At 30.9% G+C, this 24,753-nt stretch overlaps 2 protein-coding genes and 1 long non-coding RNA gene across 18 annotated transcripts; 2 read left to right on the forward strand and 1 right to left on the reverse strand.

Moving 5' to 3' along the window:
• Positions 1–7,872: 7,872 nt before the first annotated feature.
• LOC141457294 (uncharacterized) lies at positions 7,873–12,359 on the forward strand. Of its 12 annotated transcripts, none has more exons than XM_074134155.1 (7): positions 7,896–8,096; positions 8,469–8,538; positions 8,604–8,682; positions 9,126–9,214; positions 9,565–9,653; positions 10,524–10,616; positions 12,101–12,359. In XM_074134155.1, exons 4-7 carry the CDS (start codon positions 9,156–9,158, stop codon positions 12,160–12,162), a joined length of 303 nt encoding a protein of 100 aa, XP_073990256.1. In that variant the 5' UTR covers positions 7,896–8,096; positions 8,469–8,538; positions 8,604–8,682; positions 9,126–9,155; the 3' UTR covers positions 12,163–12,359. The 12 variants fall into 12 exon arrangements, with proteins under 12 accessions (XP_073990183.1, XP_073990176.1, XP_073990171.1 ...); XM_074134145.1 differs by having other exon boundaries at positions 8,609–8,682; XM_074134134.1 differs by having other exon boundaries at positions 8,493–8,538.
• A 3,639-nt stretch (positions 12,360–15,998) lies between these two features.
• On the reverse strand, positions 15,999–20,346 carry LOC141457425 (uncharacterized). The gene is made up of 4 exons (XR_012460378.1): positions 19,994–20,346; positions 19,271–19,320; positions 18,917–19,084; positions 15,999–17,223 (listed from the first exon to the last, which is right to left on the reverse strand). It is a non-coding gene; the product is annotated as an uncharacterized lncRNA (long non-coding RNA).
• LOC141457360 (uncharacterized) lies at positions 19,354–23,830 on the forward strand. Of its 5 annotated transcripts, none has more exons than XM_074134264.1 (6): positions 19,368–19,502; positions 19,899–19,935; positions 20,524–20,612; positions 20,966–21,060; positions 22,008–22,100; positions 23,568–23,830. In XM_074134264.1, the coding sequence occupies exons 2-6, from the start codon at positions 19,927–19,929 to the stop codon at positions 23,627–23,629; spliced, it is 348 nt and encodes a 115-aa protein (XP_073990365.1). In that variant the 5' UTR covers positions 19,368–19,502; positions 19,899–19,926; the 3' UTR covers positions 23,630–23,830. The 5 variants fall into 5 exon arrangements, with proteins under 5 accessions (XP_073990373.1, XP_073990365.1, XP_073990372.1 ...); XM_074134271.1 differs by having other exon boundaries at positions 19,391–19,502; positions 19,843–19,935; XM_074134267.1 differs by having other exon boundaries at positions 19,392–19,502; positions 19,890–19,935.
• The last annotated feature ends 923 nt before the right edge of the window (positions 23,831–24,753 follow it).

A 24,753-nucleotide genomic window follows, 5' to 3' on the forward strand; every position in this document is an offset into this window, starting at 1 on the left:
ATGAAATTTTGTTCTCTTGTACACTTTGTTTTTCTCAATTATAAGCTATAGTTATTTTGTGCACAGATCTATAAATGTAGAAGATATAAGGGGTTGAAAATTTTTTGGGTCATGAAATTCTGAAAAATTATGGCCGTTCCATATCTCCCACTGTGAACCACGTATTCGTATTAAATTTAGTTCACTTGTACACTTTGTTTTTCTCAATATAAGCTATAGTTATTTTGTGTACAGATCTATAAATGTAGAAGATATAAAGGGTTGAAAATTTTTTGGGTCATGAAATTCTGTAAAATTATGGCCGTTCTATATCTCCCACTGTGAACCACGTATTCGTATGGAATTTTGTCCTCTTGTACACTTTGTTTTTCTCAATTATAAGCTATAGTTATTTTGTGCACAGATCTATTAATGTAGAAGATACAGGGGGTTCAAAATTTTTTGGGTCATGAAATTCTGTAAAATTATGGCCGTTCCATATCTCCCACTGTGAACCACGTATACGTATGAAATTTTGTTCACTTGTACACTTTGTTTTTCTCAATTATAAGCTATAGTTATTTTGTGCACAGATCTATAAATGTAGAAGAAATAAAGGATAGACAATTTCTTGGGTCATGAATTTCTGTAAAATTATAGCCGTTCCATATCTCCCACTGTGAACCACGTATACGTATGAAATTTTGTTCACTTGTACACTTTTTTTTTCTCAATTATAAGCTATAGTTATTTTGTGCACAGATCTATAAATGTAGAAGAAATAAAGGATAGACAATTTCTTGGGTCATGAAATTCTGTAAAATTATGGCCGTTCCATATCTCCCACTGTGAACCACGTATACGTATGAAATTTTGTTCACTTGTACACTTTGTTTTTCTCAATTATTAGCTATAGTTATTTTGTGCACAGATCTATAAATGTAGAAGATATAAAGGGTTGAAAATTTTTTGGGTCATGAAATTCTGTAAAATTATGGCCGTTCTATATCTCCCACTGTGAACCACTTATTCGTATGGAATTTTGTCCTCTTGTACACTTTGTTTTTCTCAATTATAAGCTATAGTTATTTTGTGCACAGATCTATAAATGTAGAAGATATAAAGGGTTGAAAATTTTTTGGGTCATGAAATTCTGTAAAATTATGGCCGTTCCATATCTCCCACTGTGAACCACGTATTCGTATTCAATTTAGTTCACTTGTACACTTTGTTTTTCTCAATATAAGCTATAGTTATTTTGTACACAGATCTATAAATGTAGAAGATATAAAGGGTTGAAAATTTTTTGGGTCATGAAATTCTGTAAAATTATGGCCGTTCTATATCTCCCACTGTGAACCACGTATTCGTATGGAATTTTGTCCTCTTGTACACTTTGTTTTTCTTATTTATAAGCTATAGTTATTTTGTGCTCAGATCTATAAATGTAGAAGATATAAGGGGTTGAAAATTTTTTGGGTCATGAAATTCTGTAAAATTATGGCCTTTCTATATCTCCCACTGTGAACCACGTATTCGTATGAAATTTTGTTCTCTTGTACACTTTGTTTTTCTCAATTATAAGCTATAGTTATTTTGTGCACAGATCTATAAATGTAGAAGATATAAGGGGTTGAAAATTTTTTGGGTCATGAAATTCTGAAAAATTATGGCCGTTCCATATCTCCCACTGTGAACCACGTATTCGTATTAAATTTAGTACACTTGTACACTTTGTTTTTCTCAATATAAGCTATAGTTATTTTGTGCACAGATCTATAAATGTAGAAGATATAAAGGGTTGAAAATTGTTTGGGTCATGAAATTCTGTAAAATTATGGCCGTTCTATATCTCCCACTGTGAACCACGTATTCGTATGGAATTTTGTCCTCTTGTACACTTTGTTTTTCTCAATTATAAGCTATAGTTATTTTGTGCACAGATCTATTAATGTAGAAGATACAGGGGGTTCAAAATTTTTTGGGTCATGAAATTCTGTAAAATTATGGCCGTTCCATATCTCCCACTGTGAACCACGTATACGTATGAAATTTTGTTCACTTGTACACTTTGTTTTTCTCAATTATAAGCTATAGTTATTTTGTGCACAGATCTATAAATGTAGAAGAAATAAAGGATAGACAATTTCTTGGGTCATGAATTTCTGTAAAATTATAGCCGTTCCATATCTCCCACTGTGAACCACGTATACGTATGAAATTTTGTTCACTTGTACACTTTTTTTTTCTCAATTATAAGCTATAGTTATTTTGTGCACAGATCTATAAATGTAGAAGAAATAAAGGATAGACAATTTCTTGGGTCATGAAATTCTGTAAAATTATGGCCGTTCCATATCTCCCACTGTGAACCACGTATACGTATGAAATTTTGTTCACTTGTACACTTTGTTTTTCTCAATTATAAGCTATAGTTATTTTGTGTACAGATCTATTAATGTAGAAGATATAGGGGGTTCAAAATTTTTTGGGTCATGAAATTCTGTAAAATTATAGCCGTTCCATATCTCCCACTGTGAACCACGTATACGTATGAAATTTTGTTCACTTGTACACTTTGTTTTTCTCAATTATAAGCTATAGTTATTTTGTGCACAGATCTATAAATGTAGAAGATATAAGGGGTTGAAAATTTTTTGGGTCATGAAATTCTGTAAAATTATGGCCGTTCCATATCTCCTTCTGTGAACCACGTATACGTATGAAATTTTGTTCACTTGTACACTTTGTTTTTCTCAATTATAAGCTATAGTTATTTTGTGCACAGATCTATAAATGTAGAAGAAATAAAGGATAGACAATTTCTTGGGTCATGAATTTCTGTAAAATTATGGCCTTTCTATATCTCCCACTGTGAACCACGTATTCGTATGGAATTTTGTCCTCTTGTACACTTTATTTTTCTCAATTATAAGCTATAGTTATTTTGTGCACAGATCTATTAATGTAGAAGATATAGGGGGTTCAAAATTTTTTGGGTCAAGAAATTCTGTAAAATTATGGCCGTTCCATATCTCCTACTGTGAACCACGTATACGTATGAAATTTTGTTCACTTGTACACTTTGTTTTTCTCAATTATAAGCTATAGTTATTTTGTGCACAGATCTATAAATGTAGAAGAAATAAAGGATAGACAATTTTTTGGGTCATGAAATTCTGTAAAATTATGGCCGTTCCATATCTCCCACTGTGAACCACGTATACGTATGAAATTTTGTTCACTTGTACACTTTGTTTTTCTCAATTATAAGCTATAGTTATTTTGTGCACAGATCTATAAATGTAGAAGATATAAGGGGTTGAAAATTTTTTGGGTCATGAAATTCTGTAAAATTATGGCCTTTCTATATCTCCCACTGTGAACCACGTATTCGTATTCAATTTAGTTCACTTGTACACTTTGTTTTTCTCAATATAAGCTATAGTTATTTTGTACACAGATCTATAAATGTAGAAGATATAAAGGGTTGAAAATTTTTTGGGTCATGAAATTCTGTAAAATTATGGCCGTTCTATATCTCCCACTGTGAACCACGTATTCGTATGGAATTTTGTCCTCTTGTACACTTTGTTTTTCTTATTTATAAGCTATAGTTATTTTGTGCTCAGATCTATAAATGTAGAAGATATAAGGGGTTGAAAATTTTTTGGGTCATGAAATTCTGTAAAATTATGGCCTTTCTATATCTCCCACTGTGAACCACGTATTCGTATGAAATTTTGTTCTCTTGTACACTTTGTTTTTCTCAATTATAAGCTATAGTTATTTTGTGCACAGATCTATAAATGTAGAAGATATAAGGGGTTGAAAATTTTTTGGGTCATGAAATTCTGAAAAATTATGGCCGTTCCATATCTCCCACTGTGAACCACGTATTCGTATTAAATTTAGTTCACTTGTACACTTTGTTTTTCTCAATATAAGCTATAGTTATTTTGTGCACAGATCTATAAATGTAGAAGATATAAAGGGTTGAAAATTTTTTGGGTCATGAAATTCTGTAAAATTATGGCCGTTCTATATCTCCCACTGCGAACCACGTATTCGTATGGAATTTTGTCCTCTTGTACACTTTGTTTTTCTCAATTATAAGCTATAGTTATTTTGTGCACAGATCTATTAATGTAGAAGATACAGGGGGTTCAAAATTTTTTGGGTCATGAAATTCTGTAAAATTATGGCCGTTCCATATCTCCCACTGTGAACCACGTATACGTATGAAATTTTGTTCACTTGTACACTTTGTTTTTCTCAATTATAAGCTATAGTTATTTTGTGCACAGATCTATAAATGTAGAAGAAATAAAGGATAGACAATTTCTTGGGTCATGAATTTCTGTAAAATTATAGCCGTTCCATATCTCCCACTGTGAACCACGTATACGTATGAAATTTTGTTCACTTGTACACTTTTTTTTTCTCAATTATAAGCTATAGTTATTTTGTGCACAGATCTATAAATGTAGAAGAAATAAAGGATAGACAATTTCTTGGGTCATGAAATTCTGTAAAATTATGGCCGTTCCATATCTCCCACTGTGAACCACGTATACGTATGAAATTTTGTTCACTTGTACACTTTGTTTTTCTCAATTATAAGCTATAGTTATTTTGTGTACAGATCTATTAATGTAGAAGATATAGGGGGTTCAAAATTTTTTGGGTCATGAAATTCTGTAAAATTATAGCCGTTCCATATCTCCCACTGTGAACCACGTATACGTATGAAATTTTGTTCACTTGTACACTTTGTTTTTCTCAATTATAAGCTATAGTTATTTTGTGCACAGATCTATAAATGTAGAAGATATAAGGGGTTGAAAATTTTTTGGGTCATGAAATTCTGTAAAATTATGGCCGTTCCATATCTCCTTCTGTGAACCACGTATACGTATGAAATTTTGTTCACTTGTACACTTTGTTTTTCTCAATTATAAGCTATAGTTATTTTGTGCACAGATCTATAAATGTAGAAGAAATAAAGGATAGACAATTTCTTGGGTCATGAATTTCTGTAAAATTATGGCCTTTCTATATCTCCCACTGTGAACCACGTATTCGTATGGAATTTTGTCCTCTTGTACACTTTATTTTTCTCAATTATAAGCTATAGTTATTTTGTGCACAGATCTATTAATGTAGAAGATATAGGGGGTTCAAAATTTTTTGGGTCAAGAAATTCTGTAAAATTATGGCCGTTCCATATCTCCCACTGTGAACTACGTATACGTATGAAATTTTGTTCACTTGTACACTTTGTTTTTCTCAATTATAAGCTATAGTTATTTTGTGCACAGATCTATAAATGTAGAAGAAATAAAGGATAGACAATTTTTTGGGTCATGAAATTCTGTAAAATTATGGCCGTTCCATATCTCCCACTGTGAACCACGTATACGTATGAAATTTTGTTCACTTGTACACTTTGTTTTTCTCAATTATAAGCTATAGTTATTTTGTGCACAGATCTATAAATGTAGAAGATATAAGGGGTTGAAAATTTTTTGGGTCATGAAATTCTGTAAAATTATGGCCTTTCTATATCTCCCACTGTGAACCACGTATACGTATGAAATTTTGTTCACTTGTACACTTTGTTTTTCTCAATTATAAGCTATAGTTATTTTGTGCACAGATCTATAAATGTAGAAGATATAAAGGGTTGAAAATTTTTTGGGTCATGAAATTCTGTAAAATTATGGCCGTTCTATATCTCCCACTGTGAACCACGTATTCGTATGAAATTTTGTTCTCTTGTACACATTGTTTTTCTCAATTATAAGCTATAGTTATTTTGTGCACAGATCTATAATTTTAGAAGATATAAAGCAGTGGTTCTTAACCGGTGTTCCGCGGAAAGTTGAATTCTACACAATTGTAGAGGTAAACGAGTACTATAATTCACCATATTTCCGCAGAGATTACACCAATAGAACAGGAGATAAAGCAATTTGAAATTTGAGCCAAATGCAAAACCCATAAACCAGTGGTTCTTAACCGGTGTTCCGCGAAGATGGTCCAAGTGTTGATGTGTATGTATTTAGAAACTTAGAAAAGATACGAAAACAAAGAATTGTTCCTTTTTTTAATTTGAATTTAATTTTAAGTTCTTGCTAAATACCGAATTTCAAATTATTTAATGTTAGTGTTCCGCGAGAAAAATATATACATATAATTGTGTTCCACGTCTTTGAAAAGGTTAAGACCACTGCCCTAGACGCATATTATCTGGTTTGAAAGAAGTGGTTAGTTTAGAAGTTATTAGGTAAAACTGGATGTTTACAGAGGAATTAAGGGTATCAATGTCATGTGCAATACAAGTGTAAATGGAAGTTGCTATTCTCTCATCTTTCTTGTTTTCATGTTACATTCAGTTGAATTTTATTTATTTATTTATTTTATTTACTAATTATTAGAATAAAACAAATAACCAGGTTTATTGCTAAAAAATAAAAAGAAAAAAGTAGATTATCACGGGTCCCTTAGGGAGACAGGTACCTCCTCTTTAGTAGAACGAACATTAAGCTTAACTGAACGAAATAATTTAGCTCTTATGAACTTGGAACTTGGCCATATCAAAGACGATGTGAATTCGATGAGCGTTATGTTTGGTGTGGTTAAATATCTTGACTAGGGTTCGAATGTCTGACTGGCCCATATAGTTCCATTCCGTAAGTCCATATAGACTTTCTTATTGAATAGTAAAGTTGCTTTTTGTTCCATAGTCAGACATTGTTTCAATGAAGTGAAAAAAATGGGCAGTGTTTACAGAAGATTTCTCAATCGGAAAAACTAGCAAATATTTATTGAAACGTCTAGAGCGTTCACCTTTTTTTTAATTAGAAAAAACTAATTTTGTGCCCTTCAAACTGAGGTGCCCAAATTTATAATCTGTAAAATCCTTCTTTTAATTCGTTTTTTCTTTTTATTTGATTGTACAATCATTAAAATACAGTAAGGAAAATACTTAAATTTAGCTGCTAATAGAAGGTGACAATGTTTTTACATCTACATTATTATTCATTCATACATGAAATATATTTATAAATTATATTTTCCAAATTTTATTGCCGAGTTAATTTAAAGAAGTTTGATTATACAGACAAACATTAATCCGGAGATGGGTATTTTATAAAATCTGGAAAGTGGTGCAAATCTTGGAAGGTGGTGCGACCTAGCGGCCCAAAGTCATATTAAAATGTTCATTGCTTTTCTCCTATTATTTTCTCTAAACTATGACAAACAATAATTCGTTGTTGTTTTAAAGAATATTGTTTAAAAAAAACATGAAGGACTATAATGTTATAAAGTTTTGATTAAAAAGAAAGATGACAGGTAGCAAAAATTAGTGAGCGGAATACAACATCTTAGTAATCATGAATGAATGCTACATAAAGCAGGTTTCAAATAATAGTAATAATAATAAAATTATTATGGGGTCGTAAACTATCCTTACTGTATGGTATGTTAATAATACAAGATTTCTAGATTATTTTTCAGATGTAATCCAATGTTCTTAATCACTACTACCTTTTTTTATGCCGCAATTTAATTTTCTTAATACCTCGAACGTTCTTTGAAGTAGAAAAATTAAATTCAGGGTGCTTTCACTTCCTATTCGGCAAGAATTTTTACCAATACAGAAAATGTCATGAAATAGAATCTTTTCCTTATTCATTCCGATCTGCGGGGAACATCATCAGAGAGACAACTGTCTAAATCAGGATTAGATATGAAACCTTATTATAAGCGATCCTTAAATAACTAGCGAACGGAAACTCCAATGTTTTTTTACTAGACTGAATATCGTGTAAATATATTATCGCAACAAAATCAAAACAAGAATGGAATTGTGCTAATCTCAGATGAACTTAGACCTGCATTTTGATCATGACCCCATGGTCAACTGTTGCCTCCTTAAAAAAGAAAGGAATTTTTCTAGTGATTAATTTCAGATCTAGTTTAAAAATGAGTACATTCAAATTGGTTGCTAAAACTGATTGTTGATATTTTTATTTAGACATCATATCTAGTTATTTTAAAGCTTTATGTGAAGCCTCTTAATACATTGTTTTAGAAGAAAAATTGTATTAGTAAGTATCTTGTTATGAACACATTTGTTTTGTTTCATTTTAAGCAGAGTAAGAAACTTTTATGGATTTTTATTGTTTTATAAAACTTTTTTTATTCATTAATTTACTTTTTATTTATGAATTCTAAAATGTTAAAAGTATAAAATTCATTGTAAGCAGTAAATCAACTAAACAAATCTGAAAAGATAGTTCAGTCTGGTTGTGTGTTTACAGCTTCAAAATTAGTTGGTTTTGATAGAAATAATTTTGAAATATCTTTACATATAATATACAAAATATGAAATATGTTTTGTAGACTTTTGTTACTATTTAAGAATAAGATGTAATTCCCAAATGTACAAAGTCAATGAAGTAAACTTTTTGATGTACTAGGTATATGAGATAATTATTACACAGCTTTTGCAGGTCTACTCAGTTATCTGAATCGATCAAAATGAAAATGGTAAGAATTTCATTTTCTTGCTGCGATTAATAAACAATTTTCTTTTGAAATTAATTACCTTTTAGTGAAGATTTCATGGCGGCTCTCAGTGATATCCAAGTACGCTGTTGAAAGAATCGTTTTGTTATCTCTTACTGAAAAGTAGTAAGTGCACAAAAAATATTTTCAAACTCCCTCTATTGCTAAGTCTTAATATTTATATGGTTATTCAAAAAGTTTTCAATGTATATTTTATGCTATTTAAATACTTTTGACTAAACAAAACATTAGTAAACTCATAAGGAGGGGTACTTTTGACTAAATATTCTTTTCTAAAGTTAATCTTACCAACTTTCCTCAGCTCTAAAGAAGTAAGATAAATTATTAATGCTGGGTAATCATTTCGCAAACAAGATTAATCTAAAAAAGTCTTTAATCTTTAGTTAAACACTAAACATTTGGAATTCCTAGATAATTTTGATATTTACCATCTTCCAACTGGTAGTTCGTTAAGACTTTAAGCTGTCTACACATAACTGCGGTAGAATGTTTTAAATTGGTAGGCAGTTTAATTCTGGCTAAATTAATGGTTAATTATGTGATTGCAGGTAATTTTTCAATGTGCTTTGATAAGTTACATGTATTTGTTGAACATAGCATATTCACAAGATGAAACAAATGTTGAAGAATCATCTGAGTTAGTATTAAGAAAAAGTTTTTCCTGGAATGGATGAATAGATAAAAAAGTAATATAATTTACAAATAAATTCTAACGAACATATCTAGTTTCTGAATTTCTCTTTAGAGTAATTTTGCATTTGGTTTCATTTATAAAATTAAAAAAAAAACTTTTATTTCAGAAATAATAATCCTATTAGTGTTTTTAAAATTGTTTACGATCTAATTTTAAATATGTTTGAAGAAAGTTTTATAACTGAAGCTGAAAGAGAGTCTACTTTTTGTAGTTGCTAGTAACATCTTTGGAAACATAGAAGATTAAAGATTGTTTTAATTTCTAATGATAATATAAATAATTATAAATTTTAGAAACTCAACAGATGTATTGGTACAAGAGTCTAATTATTCAATTCCTTTATTTAACATGAGTGATACGGACGAAACTAATGAATCATCGCGTAAGTAATTTTGTTAAAAAATTATTTAATAATTTCATTGGAGAGGAAACAGGTGCCTTTTTAGTCCAAAAAGAACCCCTGGCCGTGGATCGTGTTTGGCACCCTGCATTATTGTTCAAATTAAATTTCTTTAACCTTTTTCCTCATTCTACTATCCAGTCTTTCAGATAGAGTATTTCAAGTACTGGCCCAGCAATCTCTCCTTTTTCATCAGCGGGGTGGGAGTGCCGCAGGGGAGTGTATTTGGTCCTCATCAGATATATCTACGCAACCCCCCACCCTACTCTGCACATTTACAGACGGTTACAGTTACAGTTACAAGAACACGCTCTTCATCAGATTTATACAAATTATGGGCCCAGTTTCATAAAATAGAATCCTGAGAAAATAAGTGGCTAGTTCAAATGAACCCACAGAAATGCCAGCATGCCACATTTGCTCATCGGCGAGGCTCCTGTACTCCTGACTCGCTTAATAACAATTCTCTTCCTGGTACAGATCTGGTACACCACAATGGGCTTTTCGTACCAAACGTGGTGTTTTTCAGTTATTTTTTTGAAAATTAGATTATGATGTGAAATACTTATCAAATTGTGAACAAATGCGACAGTAGTTAATTTTTTTTATTCATTACGGAGAGCAGGATGGTTTTATTTAATTAAAAATGGTTTGTTTACTGCATAAATTTTATTATTAATTCATGAATTGATAAATGTTTCAGCAAGATTTTCTAGGCATGAAAAGTACTTGAAACTATGACTTGCTTAAATCTGGTTTAATTATAGGAAAATATATTTATTAATTTAAAAAATTTATTAACAAAAGCTATGGCAAACTGTTTGGAAACAATAAATAAATTTATATTTTCAGCGGACTGTTTGTTGTTCATAGAAGAAAACGGTTCTTATGTCGAAACAAATCGGACAAAGGAAGAACTCACCCAAGATAATATTCCATATTTTGGTATGCTATTTCAGAATATATGACTGAACAAATGAATATTGATTACAATCTATATTTTGTGTAGAAAATATCTAGTGGCAGGCTTAGTTTAGAGTTTATGAGCATGCATGAGATGGGCGACTACTAAATAACTAATAACTACTAAATTTATTTTTTCCTGAAAATTGTGATAAATAGTAAAGTATTTTAATGTCCCAACTACTACATCTATTACTTAGGTAGATCTTGAGCCCACCTAAATAAATACTGATAACGTTTTCAGAGTGCTGCACGTTTGCAGATCGCAAACATTTTGAGTAGCGGCAAGAGGATCCGGTCAATTGTAAGGCAGTCCTATTCCCGTTTCACTCCAACATGAGTCCGAAAATAGAAAAAGCATCTCCTGTCTCCAAGGCGAATTGTGAATCTCTAGGGTGTTTCTACTTTTTGATAACATTCAAAATAAGTTTAGCAATAAGGAACTAGTGTGCTTGAATAATTTTAGATCCGAGTACCTTAATTCTAGAAATATAACTTTCTTTGCAGATCTCTCCTGGAGAATAACATAAAATTGTCCAGGTACCTTACTAAGAGCGCTGCCAGCCTCTACTGTAGGATTTTTTGTAGAGCTTATTAGGAAGGCAGCAAAAGAAAAAAACATTTGTGTTGATGAGCAGAGCTTAATGCAATTCAAATGCTACCTACCAGAACTCTGAAGAACCCAAAGAGACCTACCAGACCACACTCATTCGCATCGAATTAGCGATTTGAGTTTGCTCATTTGGACAAAGAGACAATAGTGACTTGTCCCTTCCTGTGCCACAACCTGATCGAACTATCAGGACAGCCGCTAATGAGATTGGAGAGGATAGGAGAAAGATTTACCCATTGTTTTTCTCAAGAGTTGAATTCCTAGTCTGGCTTACAACGGCAATTTTTCAAATAGGCATTTTATGTTTAACTGATAACTTACTTATCTGTTACCTATTAATCTTCTATTTTCCAACAATAAAGAATTTTTATTCTCAAAACAAAATTTGAGAATTATTTCGATGAAATATTTTAACTGTGCATGAAATTTTGCTAAAGTATCACTAATTTAATAAAAATAAAGTTGGTATAAATGATTTAGAAAATTGAAGAAATAAACTAATTCTTGTCCTTATTTCAGTAGTTACAGTAGGAAAATTAAGGAACATGAAATGGTACATAATTAAACAAGTTTTATGTAAAAATGCTTTTAAATGCAGTGTATTACTATTAAAAATGTTATATGAAGATTCGAAAACCAATCTATCAAAGCCCTAAAGTTGTTAACTATTTTGTTAAATAGTTGTCCTATTTTTTAATTATCTTAATCAAAAAGAGGTTGAAATCTAAAGAAAGATTACCTTCAGATGATCTGGGTCTACATCAGAGCAAAATTCTAATTCAACGCAAATTGTTATATTTATTTTTTGTGCTCCTCACAACAGTACAGTAACATCTAAATATTGCTGTTTTAGAACTTTGTGGCGGAGGAGGCAGAATGGGTTTCAAAACATTATCTAGTCTAACCTCAGGCTAAACTAAGAAAAGTTAAATTGGAGTTATTATTCATCACATTAATTATTTGAATTGTTATCCTGAATATAAGTTTTTTATGTTTTCTTAAGTAATTTAAACATTAAAAATAATCTAATTTTTCTCTAAAACAATTGTTCAATGTAAATATTACAACAAAGAAATTAAATTATTAGGATATAATAAAAGTTTGTCAACATACTAGGATATTCTTTTTTTTAGTTTCCCCTTTGCTGACCTTACTTCATTTTACAAAGTAGAGTTCAATTCTAAATAATGCCACTACTGAATAACTAGTGACTATTAAATTCATTTTTGCTGAAAATTATGCTAAATAGTAAAGTATTTTTATGTCCCAACTACTATATCTATTACTTAGGTAGATCTTGAGCCCACCTAAGAAATACTGATAACGTTTTCAGAGTGCTGCACGTTTGCAGGTCGCAAACATTTTGAGTAGCGGCAAGAGGATCAGGTCAATTGTAAGTCAGTCCTATTCCCGTTTCACTCCAACATGAGTCCGAAAATAGAAAAAGCATATTCTGTCTCCAAGGCGAATGGTGAATCTCTAGGGTGTTTCTACTTTTTGATGCTACGTTTAGCAATAAAGAACTTGTGCGCTTGAATAATTTTAGCTCCGAGTACCTTAATTCTAGATATACAGCTTTGCAGATCTCTCCTGGAGAATAACATAAAATTGTCCAGGCACCTTACTAAGAGCGCTGCTAGCCTCTACTGTAGGATATTTTGTAGAGCCTATAAGGAAGGAAGCAGAAGAAGAACCATTCGTGTTGATGAGCATATAATTGATAACAATGATTGAAAAGTAACAGTAAAATATTCTTAGTTTTGAATTTTGACACTGAATAAAGTCGCTGACGTCAAACATAAATTTTCTAAGTTCACTTGAAACAGCTACTCTGTTGACCAGGGCTCCACCATAGTGACAATTTGTAACATTTATCTTGATTCTTTGGGATTGATGGAAGAATTTACACTTCGACTTCGAACTGCAAATCCAATGTAACTCTTTTTATCCGAAACCTTCTCAATATTCATTTCTTTACAGATAAAAACATTATTCGTTCTCAAAGGTAATGCCCTATAATGTCTTTCTTGACACACCGACCCTCGCTAATTTTTACACGTCGATATAAATCAGAGTCAAATGAAGCTACTCGTCGGTAAATTGCTTGGATTCTTTTACTCTTAACTCGTTTATCCAATAACTCCATTACAGCCGAAGGGCAATACCTCTCTATTCGTTGCAAGTGTCGATTAACACGTTCATTATTTCTTTAGGACATCCATTTCCATAACGGCGGTCTGAATGCCATCATCAGAGCAGTAACGTCTTAATCGAAACTAAAGAAGAGTTCCTGATTCCAGCACCCATATAATTTTATCCTATCAAAGTCAGTTAATTATGTGTTAGGTAGTCTCCTGGCAATACTTTACTTATTAATGTTCACGTTTCACACTTCACTTCTTTGTTTTAAGACAGCATTTCATCAAGAATGAGAGGTATTTAGATCTCAATCAAGAAAGGTGGGGAATGTAGATAATATGATTTTTTTTCAACATTATTAAAAGCACTTTAGAGTAATAGTGTGTGGTCTGTGAGAAAATCTGTAGATACAGTACTTGTAGACTTTCCCCATCCTTTGACTTAATTGCATGGTAGTACTGTAGGACTCGTAGTATGGTTAGCTAGGTGTAAACTCCTCACCGTCCAGGTGTACTGAGACCACACACATTGCTTTTCACACTCCACCCGTTGTACTATTTGTTAATTCAAAATATTACTGTTTAATTAGGTCAATTTAAAAAAATCTAAGATAGTTAGTTATTCAAGATAAAAATAATGGTGATCCTTAGATTTACTCTTTTTAGGAGCTTCTTACAGCTCACTGTCTGGTGATGGACCCACTCAAAGAACTAGGCCATTCTCTAGTTGAAATACGTAGGCGATTGGTGCTAGGTAAAGCCATACAGAGCACCTTTCCTAATCTAAGAATTTAAGGAATATGCAAGTATTTGGAAGTCTCACGATCTGGGATATTTCCGGGGATGGCCTCCAAGGTCTCCTCTAACAACTTGTTAACTCATCAGGCGTTGGATTCTTCCAATCAAAGCAACGCAGACAGTTTGGAATTTCATTGGAATAATCTCTTTCTCCTTTCAGTCTTGCAGTGCCTCATGTTTCGGATTTGGCTTCTTCATCAGCTTTCTGAGCCATAAAAACGCTCTGACAAAAGCTCCATAATGAATGAGGTAAGGATGCGAAACCCAAATCTTTTTTGTCAAAGATACGCTTAGCTCTGTTACAAGTATGGTTGTACAGACAGATATTCTCTTTGCCCTAGATACTGTAGACTTCCTCTACCTTTTAAGCTCCTCGAAGGAGGCTATCCTGTTTTGCTTACTTCATTCATTATCTCAACCTCAGTCTCGTGAGAAAGCTTAAAAATTTATTTCAGCCTTCGTTATTTCTTACTTTACAAAAAGGCTTTTTTATAATTTTCTTTTATCTGGTCAAAACCAGATAGAAACTTGAACACATATAATATACAATATCATTAAGGTCAACTATTTTTCTGTACTAAATTTTCAGTTTAATTTACAAGGACAGTGTTCAAGTTTCTGGACAATTCTAAATTGTGGTTAAAAGGAAGGCTCATTAGAATTCTCACCAGATCTTTTTGGTTAGAATGTCACAACTCTAGCTTGGTGATGATATATTTATGCGATATTTTCTGCCTTGGGACCTTTATGCGTCACTTGTGTTCACTATTTGTACGTACTTCAATAATTATCTGAAAAATTATTTATATTTCTTATTTTAAAGTTAAAGAATTTATTATACAAAGAAGTAGATTCCTGTAAACAATCATATAACTGTTACAGAAATCCTAACAAATTCTATAATTCCTTCCTTTATAAGAAACATTTGGTATCTGAATTATTCTCTCTTACTGTGTGGAAGGAATAAATTTATTTTTGAACAAATTAAGCACAACTTGTAACTTTAAGCTCTAATTTTGACCTTTTTGCTCAATTTTTTGTCAATAAATAAAACAAATAATTAACAAAAAACCTTCAAACTGAATATATATTTTAAAAGTGTGCCATATAACTAAGATTTTAGAAATTTAAAAGTATTTAAAATTATTACAATCGAGATATCAAATCATTCCAATAGAATGCTTCAAATGTAGGGAGTAATTGTATGAGAATAAGTGCATAATTGACTTAAGAGAACAGAACTCGACAGACGCTTCCGACAACTGAAAATACTGCTCGACAGCAATCAAAACTCTCTCTTGACAACACAAGGTTCATTTATGTGAGCATATTGGGCTGATGGCATCGAACTGTGGGGTACAACCAAACGCTCAACCCTCCAAAGGATCCAGTCCTTACAGTCTAAGATTCTTCGCACTACAGTAAACGCTCCTTTCTAAGTCGCCAAACCAAACCATTTACCCAAACTTAAACATTCCTTTCGTCACACAAGTGGCTCACACCCATCTTGACATATTCGTACAATCTCATCGCAATCCACTGTTACAACAACTTCCTTCCAGGACATTTCCAAATATCGCTTGTAGACGTATTAAAAGACTTATCCGTCGACGAGGGTTACAGACAGTGAAATGTTGATAGAGTGTTATCACCGGCTACTTCCCCTCTCTGAGTATGTTGTGGGCATTGTTTATTATTATCCTCGAGGTTTTTAAAGCAATGCTTTGATTATAACAAAATAAACGATAAAATAAAAAAGTACATATTTTGACAAATTCAACTAACTTTTAAAAATTATTTATTATTTTATTTATTTATTGATAACTGTTTAAATACAATTGTATATAACAGTGAAATTTGACCCAACAAAAGAAATAAACTAAAACTGTATAAATTATAAACATAAAGAATAAGTACATAACTTTTATAAATATAATAGAAAATTCCATATAATATTATAATCTCATTTTTTCTTTCTCACTCTCCCTCTCTTTCTAATATATAAACAAATAAACATAATATACAATTCTGGGTTAAACTAAAACTAGGAACTAAGAATAAATAAAAGAAAAGTTACAACTTATGCATAAAAAAAATAAAAAAATAAAAAAAAATACACTCGGATAACTAGAACATAATATTAAATTTTTGCTTATTTAACTAATTTGGAGAGAATCCCTTAAGTGGAGAGCTTGTACAGTAAAATAAAAGATATTACTAATTTTTTCTAAAGTGTCCACTGTTAACAATATCAAAAAAGGCTCACCACAACCAATTATATATCTATTTATATATTTCTCCCGAAGGGAGTAACTTTTAAAAATTGAGGTCTTTTGTGTAAAAACATTTCAACATACAGCTAAAAATAATATATTACTTATTTATTGTTCTAGAAATTCTACGGACATTAATAATATAACATTACCACTGCCGCCAGAAGATAAATCTGGTTCTGTCCTCTATGTGTATCCTACTGTCGGGGAAGAAGAAGAATTTAAGAATTTGACAAGTAAGTTTTGCGATTATTTTTTATTTTAAATGCTAAAGGTAATGGTTTGGTTAATCCATTATCACTCCTTGATTTGGTTCGGATTTATAAAAACATTAAAACATATTTCTGTTATAACCTGCTAATGGAAATCTATTATTATAATTAAAAATATATATACAATAAGTTCTAACAGTATAAATGTAGTAAGTTATAGTTTAGGGGCAACTTAAGTTATTTGGTTAGAAAAGTAGTGTATTGAGTTTGATCCAAAACTTTAATTTTATAATTAAGTGACATAACGACCAAAAGCTGAGTCTTGATCTATTCCAACGTTGTCTATAATCTATGCAATCATCTCTACTTATTGTTGCTTCCTTCCTATTGTATACGTTATGCAGCGTAAGGGAATCAGTTGCAATCTTCCCACCTTTAAGCGGTGGGCGCAGTTAGTCACCCTTCAATTTTGTTCCGATTTTTACTTGTTATTCTAAATCAAATTTAAGTCGACACGTGTTCGGCCGTTGGTTCTTCTGAATTGGCCTCAGGAGTCTAGAAAAAAATTAATTAAAATGATTAAAATTGATGTCAAAAATGGTCAAAAGAAGATTTTGTTAAATAACTGCTGCTCTTCGCCCCTGAACTGATATTGATAAAACTTTTAAGATGTTTAAAACTTTTAGGATCTTTAGAACTTTTAAAATGTTTAAAACTCTTACAAGAAAAACAAATTGAGACTCGTGTATAGAGATTTTTTAAATTAGTCGGAAGGCCAAAACAAAATCTTTGAACATTAGGCCAAAGTCAAGTTGGTTATTCTTCGTTCTTGACGGTGTTTACTTGAGCCAGCTTCGATTAGGCATGTTTGAGGGTGTATTGAAAATAAAACAATTTACTCATATCTTTGAGTATCACCTACGTATTTATATCCTAATTTTAAACTCAAATATAATATAACTAACTCTGCATCATTTTTGAAAGAATTCCGTCAATTATATCCATCATACATTCAACTAATCTTTTTCTTATTCATTCCGATCTGCGGGGAACATCATCAGAGAGACAACTGTCTAAATCACGATTGCGGATGAAATCTTATTATAAGCGATCCTTAAATAACTAGCGAACGGAAACCCCAACGTTTTTTTCACTAGACTGATTATCGTGTTACCTGTGTAATCTGAGTATCGTATTTCACTCCCTCAAATATATTATCGCTAAAAAACAAAACATGAGTGTAATAGTGCTAATCTCCGATGAACTTAGAACTGTATTTTTGAGTTGCTTGTTCTGCCACACAAGCACTAATGATTCAATAAAATACATACATATATACAAATTCAGGTTTCCGGCATAACCCAAGATATGCACATTTTTTTTTGTGAACTGGGTTCATGCCCAATCATTTATAGTTTCTTCTTATCCTCTCCAGGATAGATAAGATATAGATAATACAAGGCTGAACACCTGTTTCTAACTTAATTCAGCATCTCATGCACTTAGGACAAAACACCATTGCTATTGTTAAAAACAACACGATTGAATACTTGTGGTTCACGGGGGCTTGTTGGAATTCAATGAATCGACATTTGCTCCTCTGTAGAGCCTAAGATGAGGAGGGCGGAAATGTTTCTCATACTTACTAACATCTCCTAACATTATCTATTTGTGTTGTGATTTGAACGTTTGCCCCATACTTTGGTCAGCTGATATGATCACCAATTCATATTATAAATCATTTATTAAATGTAAAACACTAATTAAGTAAACCTAAATCTTTAAATTAAATAGAATATTAATCCCAGTTTATTTGAGTTTCTTTTTTGCAAATTAGATACTCAATTAGTTCCAAAACTTAACTTAGAGATGCTCTATTCTGAACATTTAAACATTTTTCCCACGAAATTGAAATTTTAGGCAAAACAAGAGTTAAGAATAACAAGTTTGAGTACTAATTAAGTCCTAAATATTTGAGTACCAAGCACTGGGTCAGTTAGAATTTGAGTGACACATAGGTTTATTGTGTAACTAAAATATAGTATTCTTTGTTTAGAAATCTTCTATGTGAAGATCAATGAAGACGGAAAAGACGTCACTTTGTTCAACCAAACAAGAGCTAAAGTAGAAAAATCTGGGAAAAATCGTACTTGAAGGTGAAAATAAATACTGATATTTAATTGTACACAATTTTGACAAATATTGTCACTAATTATTAACTTATTGTTGATTAGAACACTGTACATACGCAGAAGATGATATGGGAAAAATTGGTCCAGGATTGATTGCCGGCTGGGTTATTATTATTATTATTATTATTTTGTAGGACATTCCTCAAGTACTCCTGACTATCTCCAATACATTTAAAGCTTTCATTTTATTATTAGTCCAAATAAATCGGAGTTCAAAAAGTTTCCTAAAACCGTACATTTAAAAAAACTACAATAAAATACATCATAATTTATGTACAATAGACTGTTGATAACTTCTTTTATACATTACTTTCTTTTTTATTTATGAATTCTAAAATGTTAACAAATTATAAAATACATTGTAAGTATTAATGATACATTATCGACTTATATTTTCAAAATAAGATTACCAAGGAGGTTATCATATCGGCTATTTTGAAGATGAAATGAATAAGGCCACCTTAAAAAAAGAAAAGAAATGTATTTCACTAGTGATTAATTTCATATCTAGTTTAAAACAGTTCATTCAAACTGAGTTGCTGGAAGTGATTGTTGATTTTTGTATTTAGACATCATATCTGGTTATTTTAAAGCTTTATGTGAAGCATTTTTATACATTGATTTAGAAGAAAAATTGTATTAGTAAGTATCTTGTAATGAACAAATTTGTTTCGTTTCATTTTAAGCAGAGTAAGAAAATTTTATGGATTTTTATTGGTTTATAAAACTTCTTTTATACATTACTTTCTTTTTTATTTATGAATACTAAAATGTTAACAAATTATAAAATACATTGTAAGGAGTTAGTAAACTTTATAAATCTGAAAAGATAGTTCAGTCTGATTGTGTGTTTGCCGCTTCAAAATTAGATGGTTTCGATAAATATAATTTTGATATATCTTTATAAGTTAGAAAATATGAAGTATGTTTTGTAGACTTTTGTTACTATTTAAGAATACGATGTAATTTCTAAATGTACAAGGTCAATGAAGTAAACTCTTTAATGTATATGAGATAATTATAATACAGCTTTTGCAGATCTACTCAGTTATCTGAATCTATCAAAATGAAAATGGTAAGAATTTCATTTTCTTGTTTTGATTAATAAAAAAAATTCTATTGAAATTAATTACGTTTTAGTGAAGATTTCATTGCAGCTCTCAGTGATATGCAAATACGCTGTTCAAATAATCGTTTCGTTATCTCTTACCGAAAAGTAGTACGCAAAAAATATATTCAAACTCCCTCTATTGCTAAGTCTTAATATTTACATGGTCATTCAAAAAGTGTTCAAGGTGTATTTTATGCTATTTATAACAACTAACACTTTTGACTAAACAAAACATTATTAAACTCACAAGGAAGGGTACTTTTGACTAAATATTCTTTTCTAAAATTAATCTTACCAACTTTTACGAGCTCTAAAAAACTAAGATAAATCATTAATGCTGGGTAATCATTTCCCAAACAAGATTAATCTAAAAAAGTATTTAATCATTTAAACACCAAAGATTTGGAATTCCTAGATAATTTTGATATTTACCATCCACCAGCTGGTAGTTAGTTAAGTTTTTAAGCTGTGTACATATAACTGCGGTAGATTGTTTTGAATTGGTAGGCAGTTTAATTCTGGCTAAATTAATGCTTAATTATGTGATTGCAGGTAATTTTTCAATGTGCTTTGATAAGTTACATGTATTTGTTGAACATAGCATATTCACAAGATGAAACAAATGTTGAAGAATCATCTGAGTTAGTATTAAGAAAAAGTTTTTCCTGGAATGGATGAATAGATAAAAAAGTAATATAATTTACAAATAAATTCTAACTTACATGTCTCGTTTCTGAATTCCTCTTCACAGTAATTTTGCATTTGGTTTCGTTTATAAAATTTGAAAAAAAAAAAAACTTTTTTCAGAAATAATTATTCTATTAGTGTTTTCAAAATTGTTTACGATCTAATTTCAAATATGTTTGAAGAAAGTTTTATAACTGAAGCTGAAAGAGAGTCTACTTTTTGTAGTTGCTAGTAACATCTTTGGAAACTTAGAAGATTAAAGATTGTTTTAATTTCTAACGAAAATCTTTATAATTTTTAATTTCAGAAACTCAACAGATGTACTCGTATTGGTGCAAGAATCTAATTTTTCAATTCCTTTTTTTGACATGAGTGATACGAACGAAACTTATGAATCATCGCGTAAGTAGTTTTTTTAAAAAATGATTTAATAATTACCATGTATTATTTAAATTTTTTAAAAAAACCTATTTCAAATATTAATAATTTCATTGGAGAGGAAACAGGTGCCTTTTTATACCAAAAAGAACCCCTGGCCGTGGATCGTGTTTGGCACCCTGCATTATTGTTCAAATTAAAGAAGTGTCTTTCTTTAACCTTTTTCCTCATTCTACTATCCTATCTTTCAGATTGTCTTTCAAGTACTGGCCCAGCAATCTCTTCTTTTTCATCAGTGTGGCGGGAGTGCCGCCGGGGAGTGTATTTGGTCCCGTCATCTACTCTGTATACTCATCAGATATATCTACGCAACCCCCCACCCTACTCTGCACATTTACAGACGGTTACAATTACAGTTACAAGAACACGCTCTTCATCAGATTTATACAAATTATGGGCCCAGTTTCATAAAATAGAATCCTGAGAAAATAAGTGGCTAGTTCAAATGAACCCACAGAAATGCCAGCATGCCACATTTGCTCATCGGCGAGGCTCCTGTACTCCTGACTCGCTTAATAACAATTCTCTTCCTGGTACAGATCTGGTACACCACCTTGGGTTTTTCATACCAAACGTGGTGTTTTTCAGTAATTTTTTTGAAAATTAGATTATGATGTGAAATACTTATCAAATTGTGAACAAATGCGACAGTAGATAATTTTTTTTATTCATTACGGAGAGCAGGATGGTTTTATTTAATTAAAAATGGTTTGTTTACTGCAATAATTTTATTATTAATTCATGATATGATAAATGTTTCAGCAAGATTTTCTAGGCATGAAAAGTACTTGAAACTATGACTTGCTTAAATCTGGTTTAATTATAGGAAAATATATTTATTAATTTAAAAAATTTATTAACAAAAGCTATGGCAAACTGTTTGGAAACAATAAATAAATTTATATTTTCAGCGGACTGTTTGTTGTTCATAGAAGAAAACGGTTCTAATGTCGTAACGAATCGGACAAAGGAAGAACTCACCCAAGATAATATTCCATATTTTGGTATGCTATTTCAGAATATATGACTGAACAAATGAATGTTGATTGCAAACTGTATTTTATGTAGAAAATATCTGGGGGCAGGTTTAGTTTAGAGTTTATGAGCATGCAAGAGGTCTCCAGTGCGAGATGAGCGACTACTACGTAAATAAGTAGTAACTATTAAATTCATTTTTGCTGAAAATTATGCTAAATAGTAAAGTATTTTTATGTCCCAACTACTATATCTATTACTGAGGTAGATCTTGAGCCCACCTAAAGAAATACTGATAAACTTTTCACGCAAACATTTTGATTAGCGGCAAAAGGATGAGGTCAATTGTAAGTCAGTCCTATTCCCGATTCACTCACAACATGAGTCCGAAAATAGAAAAAGCATCTTCTGCCTCTAAAGCGAATTGTGAATCACTAGGGTGTTTCTACTTTTTGATGTCATTCAAAATAAGTTTAGCAATAAGGAACTAGTGTGCTTGAATAATTTTAGCTCCGAGTTCCTTAATTCTAGATATATAGCTTTGCAGATCTCTCCTGGAGAATAACATAAAATTGTCCAGGTACCTTACTAAGAGCGCTGCCAGCCTCTACTGTAGGATATTTTGTAGAGCTTATTAGGAAGGAAGCAAAAGAGAAAAACATTTGTGTTGATGAGCATAGCTTAATGCATCTCAAACGCTACCTTTTTGCATAAAGAAATGCACTCAGTACTCTGAAGAACCCAAAGAGACCTACCAGACCACACTCATTCGCATCGAATTAGCGATTTGAGTTTGCTCATTTGGACAAAGAGACAATAGTGACTTGTCCTTTCCTGTGTCACAACCTGATCGTACTATCAGGACAGCCGCTAATGAGATTGGAGAGGATAGGAGAAAGATTTACCCATTGTTTTTCTCAAGAGTTGAATTCCTAGTCTGGCTTTCAACGGCAATTTTTCAAATAGGGATTTTATGTTTAACTGATTACGTATCTATTACCTATTAATCTTCTATTTTCCAACAATAAAGAGAATTTTTTCGATGAAATATATTAACTATGCATGAAATTTCGCTAAAATATCACTAATTTAATAAAAATAAAGTTGTTATAAATGATTTAGAAATTTGAAGAAATAAATCATTCATGTTCCTTATTTCAGTAGTTACAGTAGGAAAATTAAGAAACATGAAATGGTACATAATTAAACAAGTTTTACGTAAAAATGCATTTAAACGCAGTAAACTGCTATTAAAAATGTTATATGAAGATTCGAAAACCAATCTATCAAAGCCTTAAAGTTGTTAACTATTTTGTTAAATAGTTGTCCTATTTTTTAAATATCTTTATCAAAAGGAGGTTAAAATGTAAAGAAAGATTACCTTTAGATGATGTGGATATATGGATATATAGAGTAAAATTCTACTAATTCAACGCAAATTGTTATATTTTTAGTGCTCCTCACAGTATAGTAACACAAAAATATTGCTGTTTTAGAACTTTGTGGCGGAGTAGGCAGAATGGGTTTCAAAACATTATCTAGTCTAACCTCAGGCTAAACTAAGAAAAGTTAAATTGGAGTTATTATTCATCACATTAATTATTTGAATTGTTATCCTGAATATAAGTTTTTTATGTTTTCTTAAGTAATTTAAACATTAAAAATAATCTAATTTTTCTCTAAAAGAATTGTTCAATGTAAATATTACAACAAAGAAATTAAATTATTAGGATATAATAAAGTTTTGTTAATATACTGGGATATTCTTTTTTTTAGTTTCCCCTTTGCTGAACTTACTTCATTTTACAGAGTAAAGTTTCTCCCCCTAGATGCATATTTTCTGGTTTGAAAGAAGTGGTTAGTTTAGAAGTTATTAGGTAAAACTGGATGTTTACAGTGGAATTAAGGGTATCAATGTCATGTGCAATACAAGTGTAAATGGAAGTTGCTATTCTCTCATCTTTCTTGTTTTCATGTTACATTCAGTTGAATTTTATTTATTTATTTTTTTTATTTACTAATTATTAGAATAAAACAAATAACCAGGTTTATTGCTAAAAAATAAAAAGAAAAAAGTAGATTATCACGGGTCCCTTAGGGAGACATGTACCTTCTCTTTATAGTAGAACGAACATTAAGCTTAACTGAACGAAATAATTTAGCTCTTATGAACTTGGAACTTGGCCATATCAATGACGAAGGGAATTCGAAGAGCGTTGTGGATGCTGTGGTTAAAGGGTTCGAATGTCTGACTGACCCTTATAGTCAATATAGACTTTCTTATTGAATAGTAAAGTTTCTTTTTGTTCCATAGAGTCAGTTCCGAAAGTATGTCTTTGTGTGTGTTAAAAAAAAATTATGACTTTTGTCTTATCTAATTGTTCATTTTTGAATCCAGATTAAACGTTTTTTTGCTATATAAATAGAAAAAAAAGTTTTTTCTTATGTAATATATACATATACTTAATATATATTTTATACATATATTATATAAATAAATATACATATATATATATTATATATATGTATTATATATACATAAGATATGTAATATCTAAGGAACGAAACGGTAACAAATAACGTCACAAACTGTAACTGTAACAAATAATGTGTGAAGTAAGAAAACTAACAAATTTGAAGGATGGAAAGAGTAAGAAATGACTTGGTTAAATTATCTTCTTT

The sequence above is a fragment of the Rhodnius prolixus genome, unplaced genomic scaffold (assembly GCF_049639745.1).
Source record: "Rhodnius prolixus isolate KJV_2025 unplaced genomic scaffold, Rpr scaffold_1, whole genome shotgun sequence".
Lineage (NCBI taxonomy): Eukaryota > Metazoa > Arthropoda > Insecta > Hemiptera > Reduviidae > Rhodnius > Rhodnius prolixus.

What these genes read in the sequence shown, in the direction of transcription:
- LOC141457360 (XM_074134255.1), top strand. Translation starts at nt 20,132, where the DNA reads ATGGTCATTCAAAAAGTGTTCAAG. An exon ending in TCATTCAAAAAGTGTTCAAG is followed by an intron (nt 20,156 to 20,523) that starts GTGTATTTTATG and finishes ATGTGATTGCAG; the next exon opens with GTAATTTTTCAATGTGCTTT. An exon ending in AATGTTGAAGAATCATCTGA is followed by an intron (nt 20,613 to 20,965) that starts GTTAGTATTAAG and finishes TTTTAATTTCAG; the next exon opens with AAACTCAACAGATGTACTCG.
- LOC141457294 (XM_074134075.1), top strand. An exon ending in AATGTTGAAGAATCATCTGA is followed by an intron (nt 9,215 to 9,564) that starts GTTAGTATTAAG and finishes TATAAATTTTAG; the next exon opens with AAACTCAACAGATGTATTGG. An exon ending in AGATAATATTCCATATTTTG is followed by an intron (nt 10,617 to 12,100) that starts GTATGCTATTTC and finishes TTGCTGTTTTAG; the next exon opens with AACTTTGTGGCGGAGGAGGC.